Raw genomic sequence first — 21,579 nt, forward strand, 5'->3', positions numbered from 1 at the left:
GCTTCCTAAAAACTCATCTGTAAAGAACTCATGAGGAATAAAGAAGAGAGAAAAGAACATGACTGTGGTACGTTACTTTCAGGCGAACCGGTGCCTTCAATTGTTTGAATTACAATGAGGACTAATGAGTAACTGTGGGCAAAGCCTTTTCCCAGTCACTCCATGTTCTCTCTCGGGCTTTGCATCTCTGAGCCGGAGGAGTCGGGCTTTAGTCGTTCCACACGACTGACTCCATGAAACACTGGTCGGCCTGCGGTTACCTGTGGGACCGGCTTGTATCCTGCAGAACAAACAACTAGGACCTTACAAAACTTACAACTGCCTGAATCAACAAGACGCACGTTTCACTACAGCTGGGCTCAGGTGTGCTGTTTTAAAGCTTCACATATTAACAATGACTGGTGGTTGTTTTGCACTCTGCAGCTCTACGGGGATTTTTAGCCTTTTTCAGCTCCTTGTTTTGGTTGTTTACTGCACATTTACTGTCTGTTTCAGTCTCAGTGTTTTCATCAAACAAGCTCTGACAAACTCTCTGTTCACCACCTGCTCAGCAGCAGACAGCAGACAGACTCAGTCAGAGAGCAGCTGCTGAACATGGTGGAGCATTTAGCAGCTGAAGAGCCAGATATTTCCCTCAGGAGCCGGAGGAGACCAAACACAGAGCTAAAATATGGATATAAACATGACTTTTAATGTATGCTAATGTTGCTCTGTGCCCCTTGTGTCAGCTGCAATGTGAAGAGTCGACAAAGACTGGATGAAATCTGGATTAAAATAGGTGAAAAAGAAAACATTCAAATCAAGATGAAGGATACAGGATGGGCTAAAAGCATTCATGATTTACATCACTGTTGGTACCAACAATTTTTATGTTTTAGGACCTAACCCTCAAAGTTCAGGCTTGAACTCACCCACAGCTGGTCTCCAGCAGACTGTCCCCGACCTGCAGAGACGCCATGCCAAAGTCTGCTATCCTGATGTTGTTCTTCTCGTCTAACAACAAGTTCTCAGGCTTCAAATCTCTGTGGCTGGAGGACAACAGGAAACAGAAGACAGAGATTGAGACAAAGCAATGACTTCCTCTACCTGTCTTCAGCTTGTTTTTCGTGTCTTGACTGGGCAGACCCACGAGGTCTTTACAGCGCCTTGGTTCAAGAGGGTTTCCCACAGGTCTGTTTGGTTGAGGACCTCAAGGTAAATAAAGATTCTCAACATCCAGGACACTGGATGTCTAAAGGTGCCAAGCCAAAGGTACCTGGACTTTCTGTGACTTTCTTGTAAGATGTTTCTTCTCTCATCTGAAAAGCTTCTTTTGTTCCAGAACTGAAGCTATCTAAAGCAAGTCCTGTTCCCTTTGACGTAGAACGTCTGGAGAACATAACCTGGGTCCCAATTCAGGGGCTGCAAAATCCTTATAGGCCAGACCGTCTAATTTCAGTTTGGCCTTTCTTTGCAGTCTACACCTTCATAGACCATGTCCTCTGAAGGATGCGGCTCCTGAACTGGGACACAGATTAACTCCTGTTTCACATTCACCAGCAACCTGGCAATCCATTTGTGTGAATTAGTTTCTGTCCACCAACCTGACACCCACGAGTTTCATGCTAAGTTTTATTTGAATACAGAAGCAACTGTAACAACTGTAGCCAATTTCTTTTAAGTTTCAACTATGGTTTAAGTTTTAACCACGGTAGAAACTTAAAAGCAAGTCGGCTACAGTTCGGGCGAAACAGGGTCCAAAGGATCTCAGACTTTGTATCATGAAGAACCGATACCCTCCAGGTGTAAAGGAGGTCCAAGTCAGTTTCAGATCTACCTCCTTTTACTCAAAATGGATGAGAAAAGTGAAACCACTAGCCTGGACTCCTCTGACCCTGGTCTCGTACCTCCTTGTTTCCACCAAAAAAAAAAAACACACACTGTAGAATAAATCTAGTCCTTCAAAGCCAAACACTTGATGTCTAATGCTGAGAGTCAGAGGCAGAAGTTCTTTGAAGTGCAATTGCTCTTAGAAACACAGTGTTGCAGCCGTGCATGAAGGAACTAAAGGTGCTGTGAGAGATGAAAAGAGATCAAGAGGAGCTGGAGCCTCTAAAGTCGCCCCCGGCTACAGCTGATGAGGAGAGAGGCTGAGGAGGAGTCAGGCCGGAGCAAACCTGTTGTTCTACCATCAAAACCGAGCCAACACTTCAGACCTTTCAGGAACATGATTTCATATGGAAATGGTGGAAAATTAATTTGGAGGTAGTATTTTTCATCAGTTGCATTCTCTAGTTCACTTACTCTACACTATTTGGGATAGTGACTAAGCTTTATGCAAATTCAGTGTCAGTCGTTCCAATTTAGCTTCATTACAGTTTAATTTAGTGGCGTACTCACAAGGAGGCCAGAGCCAAAAGTATCACTAAATAAAATCTGATGCTGGGTTTATTTAATGTGTGTTGAACATGTCTGGATAACAAACCAGCGACCTGATAATCCATGTTTGTTAATTAGTCTCTGTCCAACAACCTGTCAGGAAAACGACGCGTTAAAAAATAAAGTGTTTCTGCTGCTGAACTGAGAAAACACTGCAGGTTTGTACTGACCCGACTACAGGAGGGACGGGTGTGAGGAAATCTTAACGCTCCACAGTTTCTTCTTCTTCTGTGTTTTATTTTGAAGTTTTGATCCATAAGAAGATATATTTGTGATTTTAAGAACTGAAAATCTCAGTGTAATTTTACATCCCCTCTCCAGGCTTCTCTCTGACAACAGGTCAGTGAGCCAATCAGAAGAGAGGAGGTTTGGATGGTGGGTCCAGGTGGGCGGGGCTTGGTGACTGCTTTGTTGTGACATCACAAAGTTCCAGAAGTCCTGACGGCTGGTTTTAAGGCTCAGTTTCTGAATACAGGCTGTGTGCATTTCTCTGTGGACTGAGGCTTTGATACTTTCACAGTATTAATATAGAAGCTAGAGCTGATCTATAATCACACTACACATGGACACAGACCTTTACACTGGAGGAGCTTTAAACAGCCTGAAAAAGATCAGTGAATAATCAATGTGAGAGAGTTTTGATTAAACTCTCAAACTTCTTTAATAAGATTAATAATAATAATCATTATTGTTTGCTTCACACACAATGCTGGACTGGAGCTGACACAAAGCTTTGAAAGGTTGGAAACATTTTCCAGCAGGCGGCCATGATGGAGGGAAACGGGTGCAGAAGTGAAAAATAACAGCAGCTGCTCCTTTGTCTCGTGTTGGGGGGCTAAACAGAGAGCTACTGTAAAGTCACTTCATAAACATCTTTTAATCTGTTGCAGCTTCTCACCTGCTGTCACTGAAGTGTTTCCATTGTCTCAACTATTGAGATAGTTGATCTCTATCCATCTGTCTCACACTGTTTCAGCCTGGCTACTCTCTCTCTCTCTCTCTCTCTACGTGAGCCTGATGAAACTGAGCTGTGGATTTTACCTGCTTTTCCAGGTCTAATACACCTGTAATTAGAAACATGTATTGACAACGTTTTGTTGCACAGACATTCATCAGGTTATTTTATTCGAAACAGTGTCAAATACATTTTTCCTGCTGCATGTGTACTGGATAGTGAGGAGTTTTCTTCTCTGACGCACCTGTCCATTCACAGGTGTGCTTCTTACTGTACCTGCTTTCCCCCAGACATTAGATTTCAGACACAGTTGCAGATGTCAGGCAGAAGTGATTAATCAGGTGCGTCTCTCCTCCCTCATACTTCGCAGCTAAAGCCAAACAGGCAAATTTAAGCCACATTTTCCCTCTATGTCACCTGAACAAAACACCTGTGTAACACAGTTTGACTGGACTGCAACACACTACATTTACTTGAGTACTAGTCTCTGCTACACACGTGTTGTTTCTTTGATGCTCTGACGAAGAGCTGATGATGATGATGATGATGATGACGACAGCTGAGTGTAAGGATAACAAACCATATGGAGTGGCTGTGGCAGAAGTCCAGGGCGGAGATGATCTGTCTGAAGAACTTTCTGGCCTCTTTAGGTGTTAACCGGCCCTTCTTCACCAGGTAGTCAAAGAGCTCCCCCCCGGACACGTGCTCTAGCACCAGATACCTGGAGGAGGGACAGGAAGAGAGCGGGAACAGGCCTCAGTGGTCAAACGTAAACCAGCACAGCACCTGGGTAAATACAGTTTCCACAGAGATTAAACAGACGTATCAGAGGACGTCGTCTGTTTCGTTTGTCCTTAAAAATGAAAGAGGCATTAATGAAATAATTGAGTCATAAACTACAAAGTATTTGGCTGCGATGTGCTGAAGTCACCGTCGATGCATGATGTAAATCCCTGAGAAAATCCTCCGCCTCTGTTGGTTAGTGGTTTAAAATGTTTTATCGGTGTCCTACGTTCATTTATCTCAGAGACGTCGTTGATCCGCGCTCGGCGTGGAGAGCCGGCTCCTCCTGCAGCCCGTCCTCCCCGCCGCCTGATTTATTAGCAGATTAAGGGATCTGCTGGAGCGTTTACCTGTCAGGGCTATTTAAATTAGAAACATGTTCGCGTGTGATTTGCAAGTGTGAAATTTTCTGCGGCAAACGCTTTGCATCCATGATGACCCTCCGTCCCTGTCCCCGCATCATTAAGAAAACAAATTCCTGTTCCATTTGACGGCGGCGCCTTTATCAATTATTGAACGGCGTATTAAGCCACGACGCTGGAGCACAACGGCCGCACGCAGCAGATTAATGTACACAATAAAACAGGGATATACGTTAAAGCTGCACAGTGGCAGGGGGGCATGTTAGACTGAGAACGACAAGGAAACAGTTCATGCTTTAATAAAATCCCAGAGCTCAAACTGCCGCCTCGCTGACGACCATCCTGAGTCTGACTTTCATCTTCACACATTATCAGTGTCGTTTGTCAGCCAGAGGTCAAGAGATGTAAACTATGACGGCGAATACTTTTCTATTTCTCCAAAACAAAAACACGTTTTTAAAGGAGACGGCGTCTCAGCCTGAGAGTTTCCTGATCCGAGGGTCTGAGGACGGAGGGAGCTGTGAGCTCTGCAGGTCGTAACGCGCCTCAAGGCAAATTTGTGAAATTGTACAACACAAATAAATTAACTTCACCTGACTGATATTTGATAGTCAACATGACAACTATGGAAAACGCTGTGGACCGCCACAGCAGCCGAGAACGTTTACAGGAAATCCTTTATACCGAATGCAATAACTTCGTTGGACTCATAAGCAACATTCACACTGTCTGCTATTATTGTCTGTACTGTGCATGTTGTGCTTATTGTTGTATTTATTGTTTGTGTGTTAATATGATGTGGATTTAAACAGCCTGTGAGGCCAAAGGCAAATCTTCACATCTGGGGACGATAAAGATCATAATAAAATAAATATTATTGTTGTTGTTGTTACTGAACCAGCGGAGGACTGTGAGTGTGGATACAGGACCTTTTCACACAGAGCATTACCCATCAACCATCACCTTTTTAACATATGTGAGGACCCAACCTGCTCCACCTGGACAGTAGAGGCCAGTTAGCTTAGCTTGCTAACGTTAGCACTAATCGTGGCTAGATTTTATGTTTTGTTCCATCAAATCAAATCAAATCAAGTTCATTCATTAAGCACATTTGACCAAAGTGCTGCACAATAATATACAATGAAAAACACACAACATAGAAACAGCTGACATGTGATGCATTCACTGTCTCATGGTCTGAGACAGATGTGGAAGAGTTTAAATAAAAGCACAAAGTGATAGAAGATAAAAACCTCAGCGACGCTGGAAAGCAGCTGAAAACATGTGGGTTTCAAGATTAGTCTTAAAAAAGTAACTGTTCTTTCTCCACCTGCTGAGTCTTGGTGTGACTGCAGCATTCAGCCAAACACTGAACACTTAACGCTGCATTCAATTTGTATTTTTTAAAAAGACATAATACGAATTGAAATTTTGGTCTTTTGTACTTACAGGTATTTCTTATTTTCGTAGACGTCGTGCAGCTTTAAAACGTGGGGATGCTCTATGAGTTTGAGGATGGCTATCTCCCGCTCCACCTGCAGACACACACACACACACACACACACACACACACACACACATACACAGAGGAAGAAAATACACAGTTATAAAGACACAATCTTCATTTACAGAAAACACACAAACACACAGTACAGTCTGAAAGTCTGATGATGCCAGAATCTGAAGCCAGGATGAGTAATTGAAAACACACACACACACACACACACACACACAGTGTATCTGATATATTAATCACATCCAGTGGCCCAGGGCTGTTTTCATGCCCTTGTTGTTTGGCGCTCGCTGGAACAAAAACTGGAACATTTAACTTCTGGATCTGGTTCATTGTAAAGTCGCTGTTGTGTTTAAAGCCTGACACTTGTAGTTTAACACAAACACGCCCGAGCAACACACACGTCGTGCTCTGATAATCAAACGGTGAATGTGAAAACGTGCTGACCTCACAAAACACCTGATGAGGTCAAATAGGATCACAACAGATCTATGTATGTAGGTCTATGTTGTGTGCACACATGCAGCACTACAAGCAGATTATGTCTGTCAGTACCGACTCTGTGAAGGATAAGCCACAGCAGCACTCTCAAAGCCTCATGGGAGCTGTAGTAGAATAACAGCCCTTTTATCTTAGTTTAAATGTAACGGCCTGTAACAGCGGTAGATATTTATCCACCTGACAATGTGGAGGTTTAAACCTCAGCATCACGTTTCAGCTTCTCAGTGAGAAAACGTCAGTGACGACTGTTTCATCTCCTCGTCGATCAGCTGATCTGCTCCGTCCTAGACTCGATGATTCAGTCTGTGATAAGAAGCTGAACAAACACGGTGCTCCCTCCACAGCAGCAGCAGCAGCCGACCCCCCCCCCACCCCCCCACCGACGCTGTGATGACTGAACTGTGTCAATATGTGACGCTGCACAGCCGGCTCTCAGCCATCGCCATCATCATCACTCTGACATCCGGCTGCTCCTCGTCCCTGACACAATTTAAAGTAAACGCAGGATTCCAAAATAAGAGCATAAGGACGAAGGACAAATAAAGACACCAGTTTTTCCATCATGTATTAACAAAAAACACCAAAGCAAACCATGAATGTATCCAAAGCCTGATGTATATTATTTCTAATAGGTGTTGATGACACATCTGAGCTCTTGGGATTTAAAGGACATGTCTGACTATATTCTATTGTTTTTAAACGAAACACCAGAGAAAGACCAAGATATGTTATTCCTCTGTGCCACAGAGCTCCAAACACACCCAGCAGTTAATCCGCAGCTGAAATTAGTCCCCAACAAAAGCCCCGTTTCTTTCTGTTTCGAGAAACACATTGTTGATCAAAACCATGATTTCCTGTCACGTGAGGAAACTGCATAATATTTAGCAGCAGGCTCCGTCCGCCAGCGGCTGCAGGTGAGTGTCGTGAAGCGAGCAGAGGTTTATGAAGAGTGAAAGTCTGGAGCCTGGAGCAGCGTCAGCGCTCACCTGCCTGTTGTGCTCTGGATTTACTGCCAGTTGGCAGCTCAGCAGGTCGCAGGCTAAACTCAGTTCAGACGCCAGCAGTTAGACGTGTTGCGACACTTAGTTTAATGTTTTTTTATTTATTTCTTCATGTGGATAAATAGCTGAACAGACAAAGATGTTATTTCTTCCCTTTGCTGCTGTTATACACCGATGTTATTACACACAATCGTAGAGGAAGAACTCCATCAGAGGAGGAGGCGCAGGGGCAACACACACACACAAGCATGGAAACGGACCAGAATGCAATGCAGCTGCAGCAGACGAGTTGGGATGTAAGAAAGGGCTGGAGAATTATTTTTAGGGTTTAGAGAAACTGATAATATCAGAAAAGTAAATGACGCCAAAACAAACACGACAGAGATCCCCTCATAAAAACATCGGTCACACCTGGAACTCAAATCTTCGTTACTTTAGACTTTTATATTTTACTCTTATATTTTAAGTTCTGTGTTGCTCTTTGTGAAAAACTGATTCCTGTAATAGTTGAGCTGAAAAACGTTTAACTTCATCTGTTGAATTAAGAGGGATGTGATTTAAATGGATGATTGTGGTGCAGCTGCACAGGTGACAGTGAATACGGTGAAATATAATGAATAAAATCCAGTCTGACCATCAAAGAAATTATAATATAATAATAATAATAATATAAATGTATTAAATAGGATTAACGAGGTGTTAATTAAATGGAACCCTGGAGGCCTCACAGCCGGATGTTTCCACTACTTTATCAATATTAGTTTGTTGGAAATGTCGCATCAGTCTTCCACATGTTCCTGATGAGAGAATCAATCAGGTGATCACACTAATTCTTCGACCGATACGTCCTATTGATTTCAGATTGTCATCAGTGCTGGGATTTAAACTCTGAGACACACAAACGTTATCAGTCATCTGTCAATCAGCGCTCGTCCCGTCCTCGCGACTCGTCTCCCGCCCTTTTCTCTGAGTCATCCCCCGGTGTCCCCGCTCGGCGGCGATGTGACAGGTCTGACGGGCCGGACGCGAGATAGAAGACACCAGAAAATGAAATTTCATTTCCATCAAAGCCGCCAGTCTTCAAAGGTCTGTCATGGCCAAGTGACGGTGGCCGGCAGCAAATAAATAATAAAAGAATTTCCTTTAATCTTTGGCCCAGTGGTTTCCCCAGAGCAGACCGTCACACCAGCCTCTCATCCTGAAACTCTTCTCCCACAGAGGAAGAAGAATTCAAGAGAATTCTAATACCAACGCCACACAAAAGATCTTTCAAGGCTCGCTGGATAAACTGGAAGAGTGAATGACAAGACTTTCACAGAACAGCAGCGACACAACAGCTTTAAAGTGCTAATACTGGCCTAGATACAGAGGTGACATCACAGTTTCCACAGTCAGTACAAACTTGGTATCTTTGTTAATGGTCCAGAAACACTCTCCGTCCAGACTACCACACCTGAAAATGCATACGTACCCGAGCCACCACGTACACCGGGCATGTGTGAAAAACAGGAAACAGGAAGCAGATTGTCGACTCTGCAGTTGATTAGTTGCAAAAAAAATACTACGAATGAGGAACAAGGAGGACAGCTGTGGTGGTAAAATGTAGAATTTAACTCAACAGCTGCTAGTGAAGACAAGAAGGTCCGTAACACTGTCATTCATTGTCATGTTGTATTCACCACTGGTAGTCTAGGCTGATGAGAGCCAATCAGGAGAGACCGTGGGTGTGACCTCATCGTTTCCAAAGATCTCAGTTTCTGTCCGTCCAGACTACAACACAACCCCAGAGTTTTCAAAATAAAACACAACCCCAGAGTTTTCAAAATAAAACTGGTCCAGCAGAGTTTCTAAAGGTCTCCGTTCGTCTGTCCCGGAGTCGAGCCTGAACCCTCTGGAGTCTGTGGTCAACTTTTATTCTGACAAACACCAACAATCATCGACTGGATCACTCCAAGTTTATTTAATTTCTCTTTTTTTTTTCCTGTTTTTCCATCCATGACTTTTCATTATCATTCGAGTCTTTCTTACGTGTGACCGTGAACCTTTTTCCTGATCAGGAAGCAGCCACAAACACATATTGTGACTCTTGACGACGTCCATGTCAGCTGATCGTTTGTCCCCCTGGCTTTGAGTTTGTGACATAACAGCACCTTAGCGCTGCAGTGTTTGTCCGCAGACTTTAGATTCCCAGGTGTGACACAATGACTCATATGTGGCTGCAGGTGCAGTGCATCAGCCCCTCCCCCCGCTATCAGATCTAATTACCCTCATTTTCATCTCCTCACACAGCCGTGCACACGCATGGCAGAGGCTAATTAACACATGTACAAGGTAAACAGACATTCAGCCCCCTGCCCTCCCTGTATGAGCAGCGATGCCGACATTTATTAAGCTCGATTATGACCCATTTGGTTTTTTAATGGGTTGTAATAAAGTGTGTGGGTGTGGAGGGAGGGAGGGCCTGGGGGAGGGGAATCAGCTGTAACATAGGTGGTGGGTCCACGACTGTAACTCCTACAGCTCAGGTCTGAAGGATTTCAGAGGAGCCCTCAGTCTGTCGGTCGGGGTGCGGTGATCTCCTCTGAATCTTAACTAATCCTGCACCACTGTCCCCAGCTCACCTCAATTATCTCAGGCTCATCGTCTCTGTTGAGACGAATTAGCAGAAATGTTTCCAGCTGTGTTCACTCTCATTAAAAAGGCATTAACATATAAGCTTTTATCATGTTAAGTCATGCATAATGCAGATTGGAGGAGAAAAGGAAGTGAGCGCTTTAGATTAATGGGAGTTTGATAGATTCATTTAAGGCAATTATTGCTTAAGAGTATATGAATGTATCGGACCGATATCAGAATCGTGTCCAATGTTTCTGTGACGAATCACAGCCCAGGATGTTAGGAAGTGGATGAGTCAAGTGGCAGCTTACGGGACCTTATCTGGCTTAAGCATAATCTTTTTCAGAAGTCGCCACGTGCAGATAACGAAGAAAAGCATCATTAAGAACGGTGGCGTCGTACGTTAAATAAAAAAGGACAGAGGATTCCTGCTTGGGCTGCACATCAGCCGTGAGTCAGATGATCTGATCAAACAATTTTGATAGATTAAAAGGGGGAATCAATATGAGTGAAAACTGTTTTAATAGTTTAAAGTTTTATGTGGCTCTACAGGTTTGATAAGAGAGTGTGTATTTAATATCCAATCTTTATGACGACTGAGGGACGCTCGTTTCCCTCTTTTATTATTTGATAAATTGTGTTTTAACTTGAGGCAACATTGTTTTTTCTTTACTGTATAATTTTAATGTAGTTTTTGGAGTGCATCAGTCTGACGCTGTGAAAGTTGATATACAAATTAAGTTTGATTGACTGTCGGGACGTCACAGGAAAAGAGATTGAACATCCAGCTGCAGCAGAAGAAGTGCAAGAGTTCAGCCTAAATAAAAAAGAGTGGAAAAACCTTGATCAGTATGAATTAAACGAGGCTGTATGTGATCAAACACTGAGACAATGACGCCTCTGTACAGGACATGTTTTCACTCCCGAGCTCTGACTCGGACTCGTGTAGTGGAGACGGAGGTCCGGCTCCTGTGGTGAGTTCATCAGTCTCACAGGTGTAAATGAGCTGATTAAACCTCTGTTCACCTTCGCAGCGTCTCTTGGCATCTGAGCTCCAACAGGAAGTCTTTTATCCACACACACACACACACACACACACACACACACACACACACACACTTTGTGTCCGTCAGTGTCCCTCCACACTGAGCTGTGACTCTCAGACTGCTGAACACACCTTCACCCGAGGTTAGTGTCAAACCATCCACAAGTCGTACACAGCGGAGACATCCTCTCTCCCGTCTGCTCAGACTACACTGGTAATGTGATCTCCCAGAGTGCAGTGGGTCTCCCCCCCGGGGGGTCTCCTACCGGTTGGAAGTGTCCAAAATATTTTCATCATGATCAGACGCAGCGGTTGTCGTCCTCCGTCTGGGCGTCTGAGCTCCATGTGCTCTCTCTGAGTGCCTGGAGGTGGAAGTAGCGCAGCATCTCTGTCAGACAGGTGGTGCTGGAAGCTCGGTGCATGACATTACTCGTGCTCTTCTCCCCGCCGTTTCCAAGACAGCGTGTTAACAGGCTTCAAAGTCTTCGTGTCAGTCAATCCCGCCTCACGACTCAAAGCCACGTTGAATCTCTTTCGTGGAGCGGTGAATTGTGCTTCATCCGTTTTGCAGATTCCTATTCTCTCTGTTCTCTAAAAGGTCGGCTCTGTCAAGGTGATTTGCAATTGGTGTGTGCTGCAAAACCAAGTGTAAGAAGCTCCACTCCATCAAGAAGCGCATTTACGTGTGAATTTAATGTTTCACTGTGGATCCAATAGAAACTAAGGCCCAAAGCTCAGCTGTTATAGAAGCTGCGGCTCGTATCTACAGTCTGGTTCTTTTGGTCACTGGCAGGAGCTGATGAGTCGTCCAGTCTCCACCCGAAACACTGCAGATGATGCACAGATCCAGCTGCTGACGAGTTAACAGAAAATAGCTTACTTCAGGCTTAAGGGTTGAGACGGTCGTGACTGAAAGAGAAGAAGATCTCTCGTCCTTCCAAAGCAGTTAAGTGCAATTTGGTTGATTCATGCCATCAGCCTTAATTACTTTGTGCACTTAATGCTGACCTCTGCAACTGTCCCCAAGTCGTTGGCTTGGATTTTTTAAATGATGCAGGAACCAGAGCCACTTCTTGTTGATTAAGTGTGATATTCCTGGACAGAGTGCAAAACAAATTGCTCCATTTTTTGGCAACGTCAAACTTCACAGGTAGTTCGTCATCAATCGAGAAGTGGTCAGATGAAGTGGTGAGCCTGGCCAGGTTTGTCCAGATTTCTTTTTTTCTTCTCTTAAATTTCTGATACGTAAAGTGATAATTCAAAGCCAAGTGTGAAGTCAGACGTAACCGATCTGAGAGTGATAATTCGAGCAGCACCAAACGTCTTCGTTCAGAGTGAATCCAGTTTGTGACACACGGTCTGAACACACGGACGGACGGACCGAACCATCCAGCCACTTAAACAAGTTTCGAGAATCCGACACTCGTTTGAAGCTCGATCCTTCGTGGAGGATGCCAACTGTGTGTGAATCCACACTGACGAAAAGTGACTCATTGCCAACAGAAACTTTTTAAACGAGGATAAATATGATTAAATACAGTTCGACTCCAGCTTCCTATTTTCTGTCTTTGGCTCCGTCCAAGCGTCGACCTGTCAGTCACCTAACACTGTCTATTCAGATATGAATGAAACAGACTTGTACTTTTGGAAGCCTTGCCCAAATGCACCCTGGGAGTCAAGGCAAAAAAAAAAAACAGACACTTTCTAAGAGACTCGTTAATCTTTTGTCCTGATGAGTTCACTGGCAGAGTTTCATCCAGCCGTGGCCGCGCTCCAACCGTGAGTCAGACGGTATAAAAAGTTTTTTATTGTATAAAACAAACGAACTCAAACACCTCCAAACTTCAGCAGTGAGAGGTCTGGGGTGACCCTTATTGATTTCTGGCAGGTGTTACATTTGCACCCTGCTGATACTAATTTTCCTCCAGCCCACTGAGGAGCTCAGAGCTCCTGACTCATGGCAACACTTCTCATCCAGTCGACGCCTCCACGCGTGATAGCTCCTCTTAATGAATTATGAGGATTGACTCTGGTAACCGCGCGCTGCTTCCAAATCCCTATTTAATTGAAACACGATACAGAGCTGAGGGGCACGAGGGGTGATAAATTAGAACATCCGCTCAGTAATCAAACCGCCATCTGTTGCTATGACGTCGGGACGATCGTGGAAGAGAGGAGGAGAGCGGAGGAGGAGGAGAACCCGTCCGTTCCGGTGTCCAATCACAGCCGGGCGGCAGGTGCGAGATCAAGCGTCCGCAGTCGACCGCTTCGCGTGGTTCGTTCAGAGGAGACGAAACATCCAGGCGTTTTATGAGGCAACGCAAATCCACTCTGAGGAAGGACAGGAAGAGCAGGTCGGCTCTGTGACACGGAAATATAACCAGAGAGGGAGAAGGGAGAAGAGGAGAAGATGGAAGGAAAGGAAATAAGAGACACAAGAAAGGAAAGGAGAGGAGAGGGAGAGACAAAAATGGAAACGAGAAGAGAGAAAGGAAAGGAAACGAGAAGAGAGAAAGGAAAAGGAAACGAGAAGAGAGAAAGGAAAGGAAACGAGAAGAGAGAAAGGAAAGGAAACGAGAAGAGAGAAAGGAAAGGAAACAATAAAGGGAAGATGAAGAAAAAGAAAAATCTTAAGGGAAAGAAAGATTAGGGGGAGAAAGAGTGGAAAGGAAAGGAGAAGAAAGGAAGGAGTAGGGAAAGGAGAATAGAGGAGAGCCAAGAAATTAATTAGCAGGTAAGAACAGGAAAGGAAAGAAAGAGAGACAGGAGAGGAGAGCGGAGCAGCTCAGCCTATCAGCAGGCAGCGTCTCCTCAGCTTGTCCTGCGGCTGCTGCCGGTGCCGCTGGGTAATGACCAGGCGGCGAGCCCGGTTTGAGCCATACGTAAGTCTGGTGGCGAGTGAGACGGCGCCAACAACAGCCTCCTGTGACTGCATCAGGCAGAATACATCAACAGCAGACATATGGGGGGGGGGGTGATGATGTGATGACGAGCAGATTAAGGTCAGAGCTGAATCATGGGAACGGGGCAGATGCTCTCTTCTCCGGTGGATTGCAATCAGAGTCCTTTCACTCATCTGTCAACGCCGTGTCGCCCAGAAGACGTCCATAACCACGACGTGATGAAAACTCAGAGCAGGACACACCAGCTCCTCCTCCTCTTCCTCTTCCACGTCCTCTTCCACCTCCTCCTCCACCTCCACCTCTTCCTCCTCCACCTCCTCCTCTACCTCCTCCTCCTCTTCCTCCACCTCCTCCTCCTCTTTCTCTTCCTCCTCCTCCTCCTCCACCTCTTCCTCATCCACCTCCTCCTCTACCTCCTCCTCCTCCTCCTCTTCCTCCACCTCCTCCTCCTCTTTCTCTTCCTCCTCCTCCTCCTCTTCCTCCACCTCCTCTTCCTCCACCTCTTCCTCCACCTCCTCCGTGTTTACAGTGATGGCTCGGTCTGACTCAGAGAAATTATATTTACATACAACTCATTTTCAACAGGGATTAAAGTTTTCTACTGACGTGCAGTTGCTGCTTCACAGAACCGACCTGTTCCAACCGACACCTCCTCCTGTTGCACTCGTTCTCCCCGTGTCTTCACAACGTTCAAACAAACTGATCAGGAGCACAGGAACCCACCGATGTTTCAGTGTGGGACGTGTGCGGACTGTTAATTAACGTGTTCGACAAGTTGCAAAAATGTGGCTGGAGGCAGCGGCGTAGCAAGAAATTGTATTTTCGGCCACTATAAAAGTTAGTCATCTTTTCTTTTTTCTTTTATAAAAACTTCAATCTTAATTTAAAGCTCTCTGCTAATGCAATAACAGCAAAGCACCGCCCTGTAAAACACGCTCAACCAACACACACACACACACACACACACACACACACACACACACACACAACAGTGTAGACAAAAACCCAGCGTCGATTATATCCTGCAGAGACTAAAAGTATTTTTACCTGCAGAACCAGCAGTAAGAAGCCGGTCGTGCACCGTGTGGACTGCAGCATTATTAAACAGGTCTCGGATCAGTTTAGGGATGTGAACCGTGATCCTGACCTTTGTTCGCATGAATGCAGCGCTTCAGTCGCCGTTAGAGGAAAACTTTGAGTTATTATAACTTGGGTTTTAGTTTTGTTTTTTATCAGTCAGTCAGTAATAATAACATGCACTGAGCATTTTACCACACTGTACTAACAACTATAATTAAAGTGACGTTAATTGGAGGGGAAGTCGCTGATGCTGCTGAAAGAAGTTCAAATGGTCGACGAACACGAGCAGTCAGACCATCATCATCATTATTATTATTATTATTATCATTATTATTAGGAAGAGAAAATGAATAAAGTTGTTACTGAAACTGATGGTTATAAACACCAGAGTACATTTTCTCCTTTTAAAACTCTCACATGACATTCTCCTCACAGAGAGGCAGCAGGAGCTCTGATTGGCTGGAGTCTGGCCAATCAGAGCTCCTGCTGCCTCTCCGTTTGTGTACGTTGTTAAATTAAAGAGAGCTGTTGTCACACAACACCAAGTGTGAAAGTTAAACGGGGGAACATTAACCGTGAGATGCAGCAGAACAGAAACAACAACATAAACAGACAAACATTTAAATTTAAATTTGCTGTTCCAGTTCAAAGTGTTATTATCGTTTCTGTATTTAAACACAGACTGAGGGAAAAGAACATAATTATTAACTGGTAAAATGATGATTTTCTTTTTCTAGTCAAATATTAAATAGATAATTTAAATGCAAATTAGAAATATATATGTAATTACTTTTTTTCTTTAATGTAATTTTTTTTTATTTGATAACAGCTGAGCATCAATCAGAGATAAGGAAGCAGTTCCTCTGTCATCATGGATCAGGTGTGACACCAAACACAATGTTGTCAGAGACGCTAATCTCGACACACACACACACACACACACACACACACACACACACACACACACACACACACACCAGAGGCACTGGGTAGAATCAACACGGTTAAGTCAGTATTGACACCATTAACACGACCAGCCACTCGTTGAGGAGATGAAATGAGTCCAGTCAGGCATGAGGGGGCTGCGGTCGACCTCTGAAGAGCTGAGACGCACAATCTGCTGCACTTCAACTGGAAAAAGAGATTTAATCACACACGTGCACGCACACACACACACGCACACAGACACACACCCTCCAATGCCTCATGCTGGTCTTGTACTTTCATGATCACCACACAAGGGTTCCCTCAGGACTAGACTGAACACACACACACACACACTTTTGCCACTTGTGGTCGTCAAGAGCATCCTGATTACTCTCCGATAATCAATACCTGTTATAGGCTACTGTACTGATGCTGAATGACATCACATTCACACACACTGCTTCACAAACTCCTGTGTTCTAATTAAATTAAGTAAAATGCGGTCCTCTGTTAGCCGCTCATGCTAGCACCTCAGGATCCCCCCACCTGTGTTTGGTCTAACGAGACTGTCCATTAGCCGCATCGACACTCTGCTGTAAATGCCAGCTTTGACATCTGGATGCCAGGCGGGGTGACGCCGCCCGCGCCGTGTAAGGTGCTGACCTCTGAGGTGGCGTTGTAAATGTCAGGCTGCTCATCTCACCGGGAATCTCTCGCACACTCACAGATGGCGGATGCAGGAAGCTTGTAGGGACATACACAAGGCTGGACACACAGTAATGTGTTGCATGATAATGTTTACATTAGCACACGACAAAGAAAGCAGCAGCACAGTGGAAATCTGAAGGATCTTTAGCCGTGTTAGCTTTTTAGCTCAGAGCGTGGCTCTGCCAGGCGAGGAACGTCTTGGTCTCGCGGCAGCGTTGCGTGAGCTAGAGATTTGGCATCTCGCCTCATTTTCACGTGTGACGCGTCTCCAAGTAAAAACAAACGATGTCACATTGACATCATAGAAGTAACATTTCCCCACAGTTTCTGTCTTAGCAGCTCCGTGTGGAGACAGACACGTTTTAGTAACATTTTCTGTCTAAAGTAAATCAGAAATTAATTTATAATGAAGAGAAATCAAACATTCAAGTAACCTGTCATGTAATACGTCACTGATTTCCATGAATTTCAGTAAAAAAAGTGTGATGATTTGTGCTCCGGAGTGAAATCTGATCTTTAGTCCTGAATGTCTGTGGGATGACGCTGTCGGCACCTTCAAAAATAAATACAACTATACGTAGACAAATGACTCATGTGATTGTTTCCTCATCTGTCAATGCTCGGGTTTCAGTTCAGTTAGCTTCAAGTCCTAAAACCTCTTTGTCAGGGACGGATCGTTAGGAGGTGGCAGGAGATCTGTGAGCTCCGACAACCTGGGCTCCTGATAGACAAGAGTCAAAACTCATTTTTTCTTTGTCAGCTAAACATAGACATCGTTTTTTTTTTTTTCAAAGCATCTGAAAAAACAAGCAATGCTGTTTTTTCCCATGAGCGCCGTCTCCTTTTCCTTTCAATTACACCAGAAACCGTTTAGTTCAGCCAATGGGAAAACTTGAAGCATTGGATATAAACTGCATCAGTCATGGATAAAGATCTAAAAAAGAAAAACACAAAAACAAAATGTATTTATATGGTAATGGTTTGAGTTATTCCTTTAAGAGGTTCCATGTGTAAGAATGAACAAGGGAAATGTAAATGTGTCTTGTATTGTGAAGATACATTCATATGCAAAACCTCAACAGAATTCATCCAGGGCTTCGCAAACACTGAGAAAAAAAGAAGCAAAAAGAAAAGAAAAGAAAGGAGACAAAAAAAAAAAAAAAAGTGAACCTGTAGCACTCTGAAAATGTCAAACAAAATGGGACAAAATGGGGGTCTCTTCAAAATGCCAGCTGAAGCAGGAGGAGCAGCGCGGAGGTGAACGCCATGTTTTAAACTCCGTCAAAACTTCTGTTTTTATTTCCTTTATTTATATATATTTATATATATATATATATATATATATATATTTTTTTTTTTTAGGTGAGACTTCATTGTGAGGGAGAACACAACGGCCATAACTCAAGCTAATAGCCGCCTGTTGCCATGACAACAGGGGCCCTGGCATCTTCTAAAATAAGACAGAGGCAGGAAAAGATTAGAGGAAGCTGGTGCTGCGTGGGGCAACCCCCCGTCACACAGACAGAGTGGGGGGGTTGGGGGGGGGGCTGGCATCGCACACAGCAGCGTCAGCAGATGGAGAGAAGAGGCAGAGCTCTGATACGAGCGAGGAGAGCGGGAAAAAAAAAAATCATTTCAGCCGAGCATCTGCTGCCTTCATCTCCTCCGCTCACATCTAATTACAAACACAACAAGCTGATTGGTGATAATCTGGTGGAAATGAGAGCGGGAAACTAACAATACACCAGTGTTTGTGTAACGACTCTGAAGCTTCACTCATATAAATGATGCGACAGTCGATTCGACGGCAAAAGAGAGAAAGTTGGATCCAGAAAAATGAAAGCAGTGGCCACTAATTCAAACTCTCAGGTCGGTGCGATGTCATTCTGCCACTGGGGCGGATGTGGCTCAGTAGGTCGGCGGACGGTCGGCGGTTTGATCCCCGGCTCCTCCAGTCAAAGTGTCCCTGAACAAAAAACCTCGGCGTGATCTTTGATTCGGAGCTAAATTTTAAATCTCATTCATTAAATATAGTTTTTAGTCATTAGTCACTTTATTTTATTGTAATTATGTTCTGAATTGTATTTTATTGTATTTTATTTATTTTTTATTATTCATTTTCCTACGTTTTTTGTTTGCTAATGTTATTACAGCTTTTTAAATCCATCGTATTGTATCTCATCAGTTTTCTCACTTGATTTGTCCTTTTTCTTTTTAGCTCATCAGTGTGTGAAGCTCTTTGAACTGCACTAACTTGTATGAAAAGTGCTGTACAAATAAAGTTTGATCGATTGATTGATTGAACACCAGCCCCACTGAACCCCAAACTGCCTCTAGGACTTGAAAGGTAATATATAAAGTGAAGTAAAGTATGAACACTCCAGTCGTTTCTGCTCCGTCCCAATAATTTCACCAGCTGTGTTTTGTTCTTGCCCCAATACCAAGTGCACAAAATATATATTGTGTATAAAAGTAAAAAGGCTCAATCGTCCAAATACAGAACTTTTTACCAGGAAAAAGATTAAACATTTGATTTGCAGAGGGACGGCAGCTTTTATGTTTAAGGAGTTTTTCAGTGCAGTGTCTCGGCTGTCTGCAGTAACCCAGTTTCAGCCGGCTCGTCTTTATTTAGACATTTATATTCTTCTTTCATTTAAAGTTGTTTCTTTCATGTGTATGAATCAAATCAAACTCTCTAATGTGTCAGTTTAATGTCAGTTAAAACTAACCATTTAGTTAACCCTCTGACTCATGTTACTCCCTGTAACTTCAATATAATTTAACAAGCAGTCAAACTTGCAACCAATCAGCTACGAGCTCGCTTCTCTGACCGTTAAGTACCACTGATTTCTTTCAAACTGACTTTAAAGTTGTCGTGACATATCACTGATGAGATGTTACTGCTCTTGACAATTGAACCCCCGTCTCCACTCACAGTAACATCAGTGTTAACGACCAATTATCTGCCAGAGTGAACAGCAGAGAGACGAGGACCAACAGTCCCCCACACACTCTGCTCATTAGGATGAAAGGACGGCTAACAGCAGAAAGCTAAAGCTGCACTGACAATAAATGGTCTGGTTACATGTTCTCACACACACACACACACACACACACACACACACACACACACACACACACACAGATATGTAATTGTCATGTACTTAAGGTGTGGACAGAAGCAGTGGTCTGATGCACAGACTTTCTTTTCACAAAATTAGCTGCTGCAGATCAAAGCAGGTCCAATCTACTTGAAACCTTCACAATGACACAAACACACACACACACACAGACACACACACACACACACACACACACCCTTTGTGTATACTTTCCTGCTCATAAGGCTGTTGTGATGAGCCTGTCTTGTCAAAAATATCTTCAGATAACAGTCTCTAAAACACTGCTAATTGTACACAGCAATGTACCGAGGCTAAAGTGTGTGTGTGTGTGTGTGTGTGTTTGTGTTTGTGTGTGTGTGTGTGTCATTGTGAATATGAGAGAATATAAAAAGGCAGAAAAGTGTAATAAATGCTGTAAAATCAGTATTTAGAGACTCATTTTACATCATATAAAAGAGCAAAATGAAGCTTCCATCACTTGGATCAGACGATTCCTTCACTTTGTCACACAGGATTTTTCAGAAAATGACTTTGTAAGGTTTCATAGTGAGGAGTGTTAGGAGGTGTTAACTGCCACCACAGTCGCTCCATCCCTCTGAAAACTGCTGAGCCGTTTCCTGCCGTTGTTAGGTTTGTTTAAAGCTGCACAAATCTTTATTCTAATATCAACAATGGATCAAATTATTGTGTAAGGTGTGGTCCATCCACAGAGCGTCATCACAGACTCTGATGATGATGATAATAATATTGTTGCGTTCACTGCATTTGAGAAAATCTGTTTTTCTTAATTTGGTTTAACTGACCCTTTAATATCTTCCAGATTTAAATTTATTCCACACTCTTCCAGCATGAAATACACAGACTGCTGCTCGTGAGTCACACAGGAAGCAGGAACTGTACAGGTGACTCATCCGGCCTGATCCAGCTGCATCCAGCTGTTTGCTCAAGGTGCAGCTGGACAGCGGAGTGCGTGGTGACAGTAATAACTGTGCCAGTTCAAACACCTGCTCTGTGTTTTCAACGTGTGGGTGAACCAATGACAGCACGCCCTCAATTCTACCTGCAATGCATTTTGGTCCATTTCCTGCTCTTATGGGGAGGAAAATGAATGTGGCGGCTCTAGACAAAGCAGTTCTGTGATTCTGAAGGACGGAAACATCTGGACGAGAGGTCGTACTGAATGTTCTTATTTACGCATCAAACAACTACCTGAAGCCACACGACCGTCTTACCACCAGTTATTGTTTTTATACCTTTAAATGCTACTGCATCTTTATTTTTCTAAAACACAAAAAATCAACAACAAACAAACACAAAACAAAACAAAAAGAGCCTGATGTGAATCTTCTTCCTCTGAGACATACACTGACATGTTCCTTCATCACCATGAACACACACACCGTCCTGCTACCACAAACACTCACTACAGCACCAAATGTGGATTCATCCGCCACTGAAAATAGTCCCCAACAAATGCTCTATTTCCTTCTGTTCAAGAGACATTTGTTAGAAACTAGAGTGAGCAGCTGTTTTAAGAAATTACTTTTTTTTTTAAACCCACAGGCAGGGTTTTCTTAGTCTTTTCATAAGGTTTGTTTACAGTAATAAAAAATAAAATATTTCCAAATGAATACTTTCACTTTAA

At 43.7% G+C, this 21,579-nt stretch overlaps 1 protein-coding gene across 9 annotated transcripts in view; it reads right to left on the bottom strand.

Annotated features, from left to right (window-relative positions):
- The window catches only part of LOC111644331 (serine/threonine-protein kinase BRSK2-like), a 128,804-nt gene that overhangs the window by 41,531 nt on the left and 65,694 nt on the right, over window positions 1-21,579 (bottom strand). For all 9 annotated transcript variants that reach the window (XM_023393173.2, XM_087170126.1, XM_087170128.1 and 6 more), the window contains exons 3-5: window positions 5,968-6,053; window positions 3,954-4,094; window positions 912-1,028 (exon numbers count right to left, since the gene is read on the bottom strand). In XM_023393173.2, the coding sequence (XP_023248941.1) occupies window positions 912-1,028; window positions 3,954-4,094; window positions 5,968-6,053 (344 nt within the window). The remainder of the gene's footprint in view (window positions 1-911; window positions 1,029-3,953; window positions 4,095-5,967; window positions 6,054-21,579) is intronic.

Source organism: Seriola lalandi, unplaced genomic scaffold (genome assembly GCF_002814215.2).
Source record: "Seriola lalandi dorsalis isolate HSWRI2012SDOR001 ecotype SW California unplaced genomic scaffold, Sedor1 jcf7180002054929, whole genome shotgun sequence".
NCBI lineage: Eukaryota > Metazoa > Chordata > Actinopteri > Carangiformes > Carangidae > Seriola > Seriola lalandi.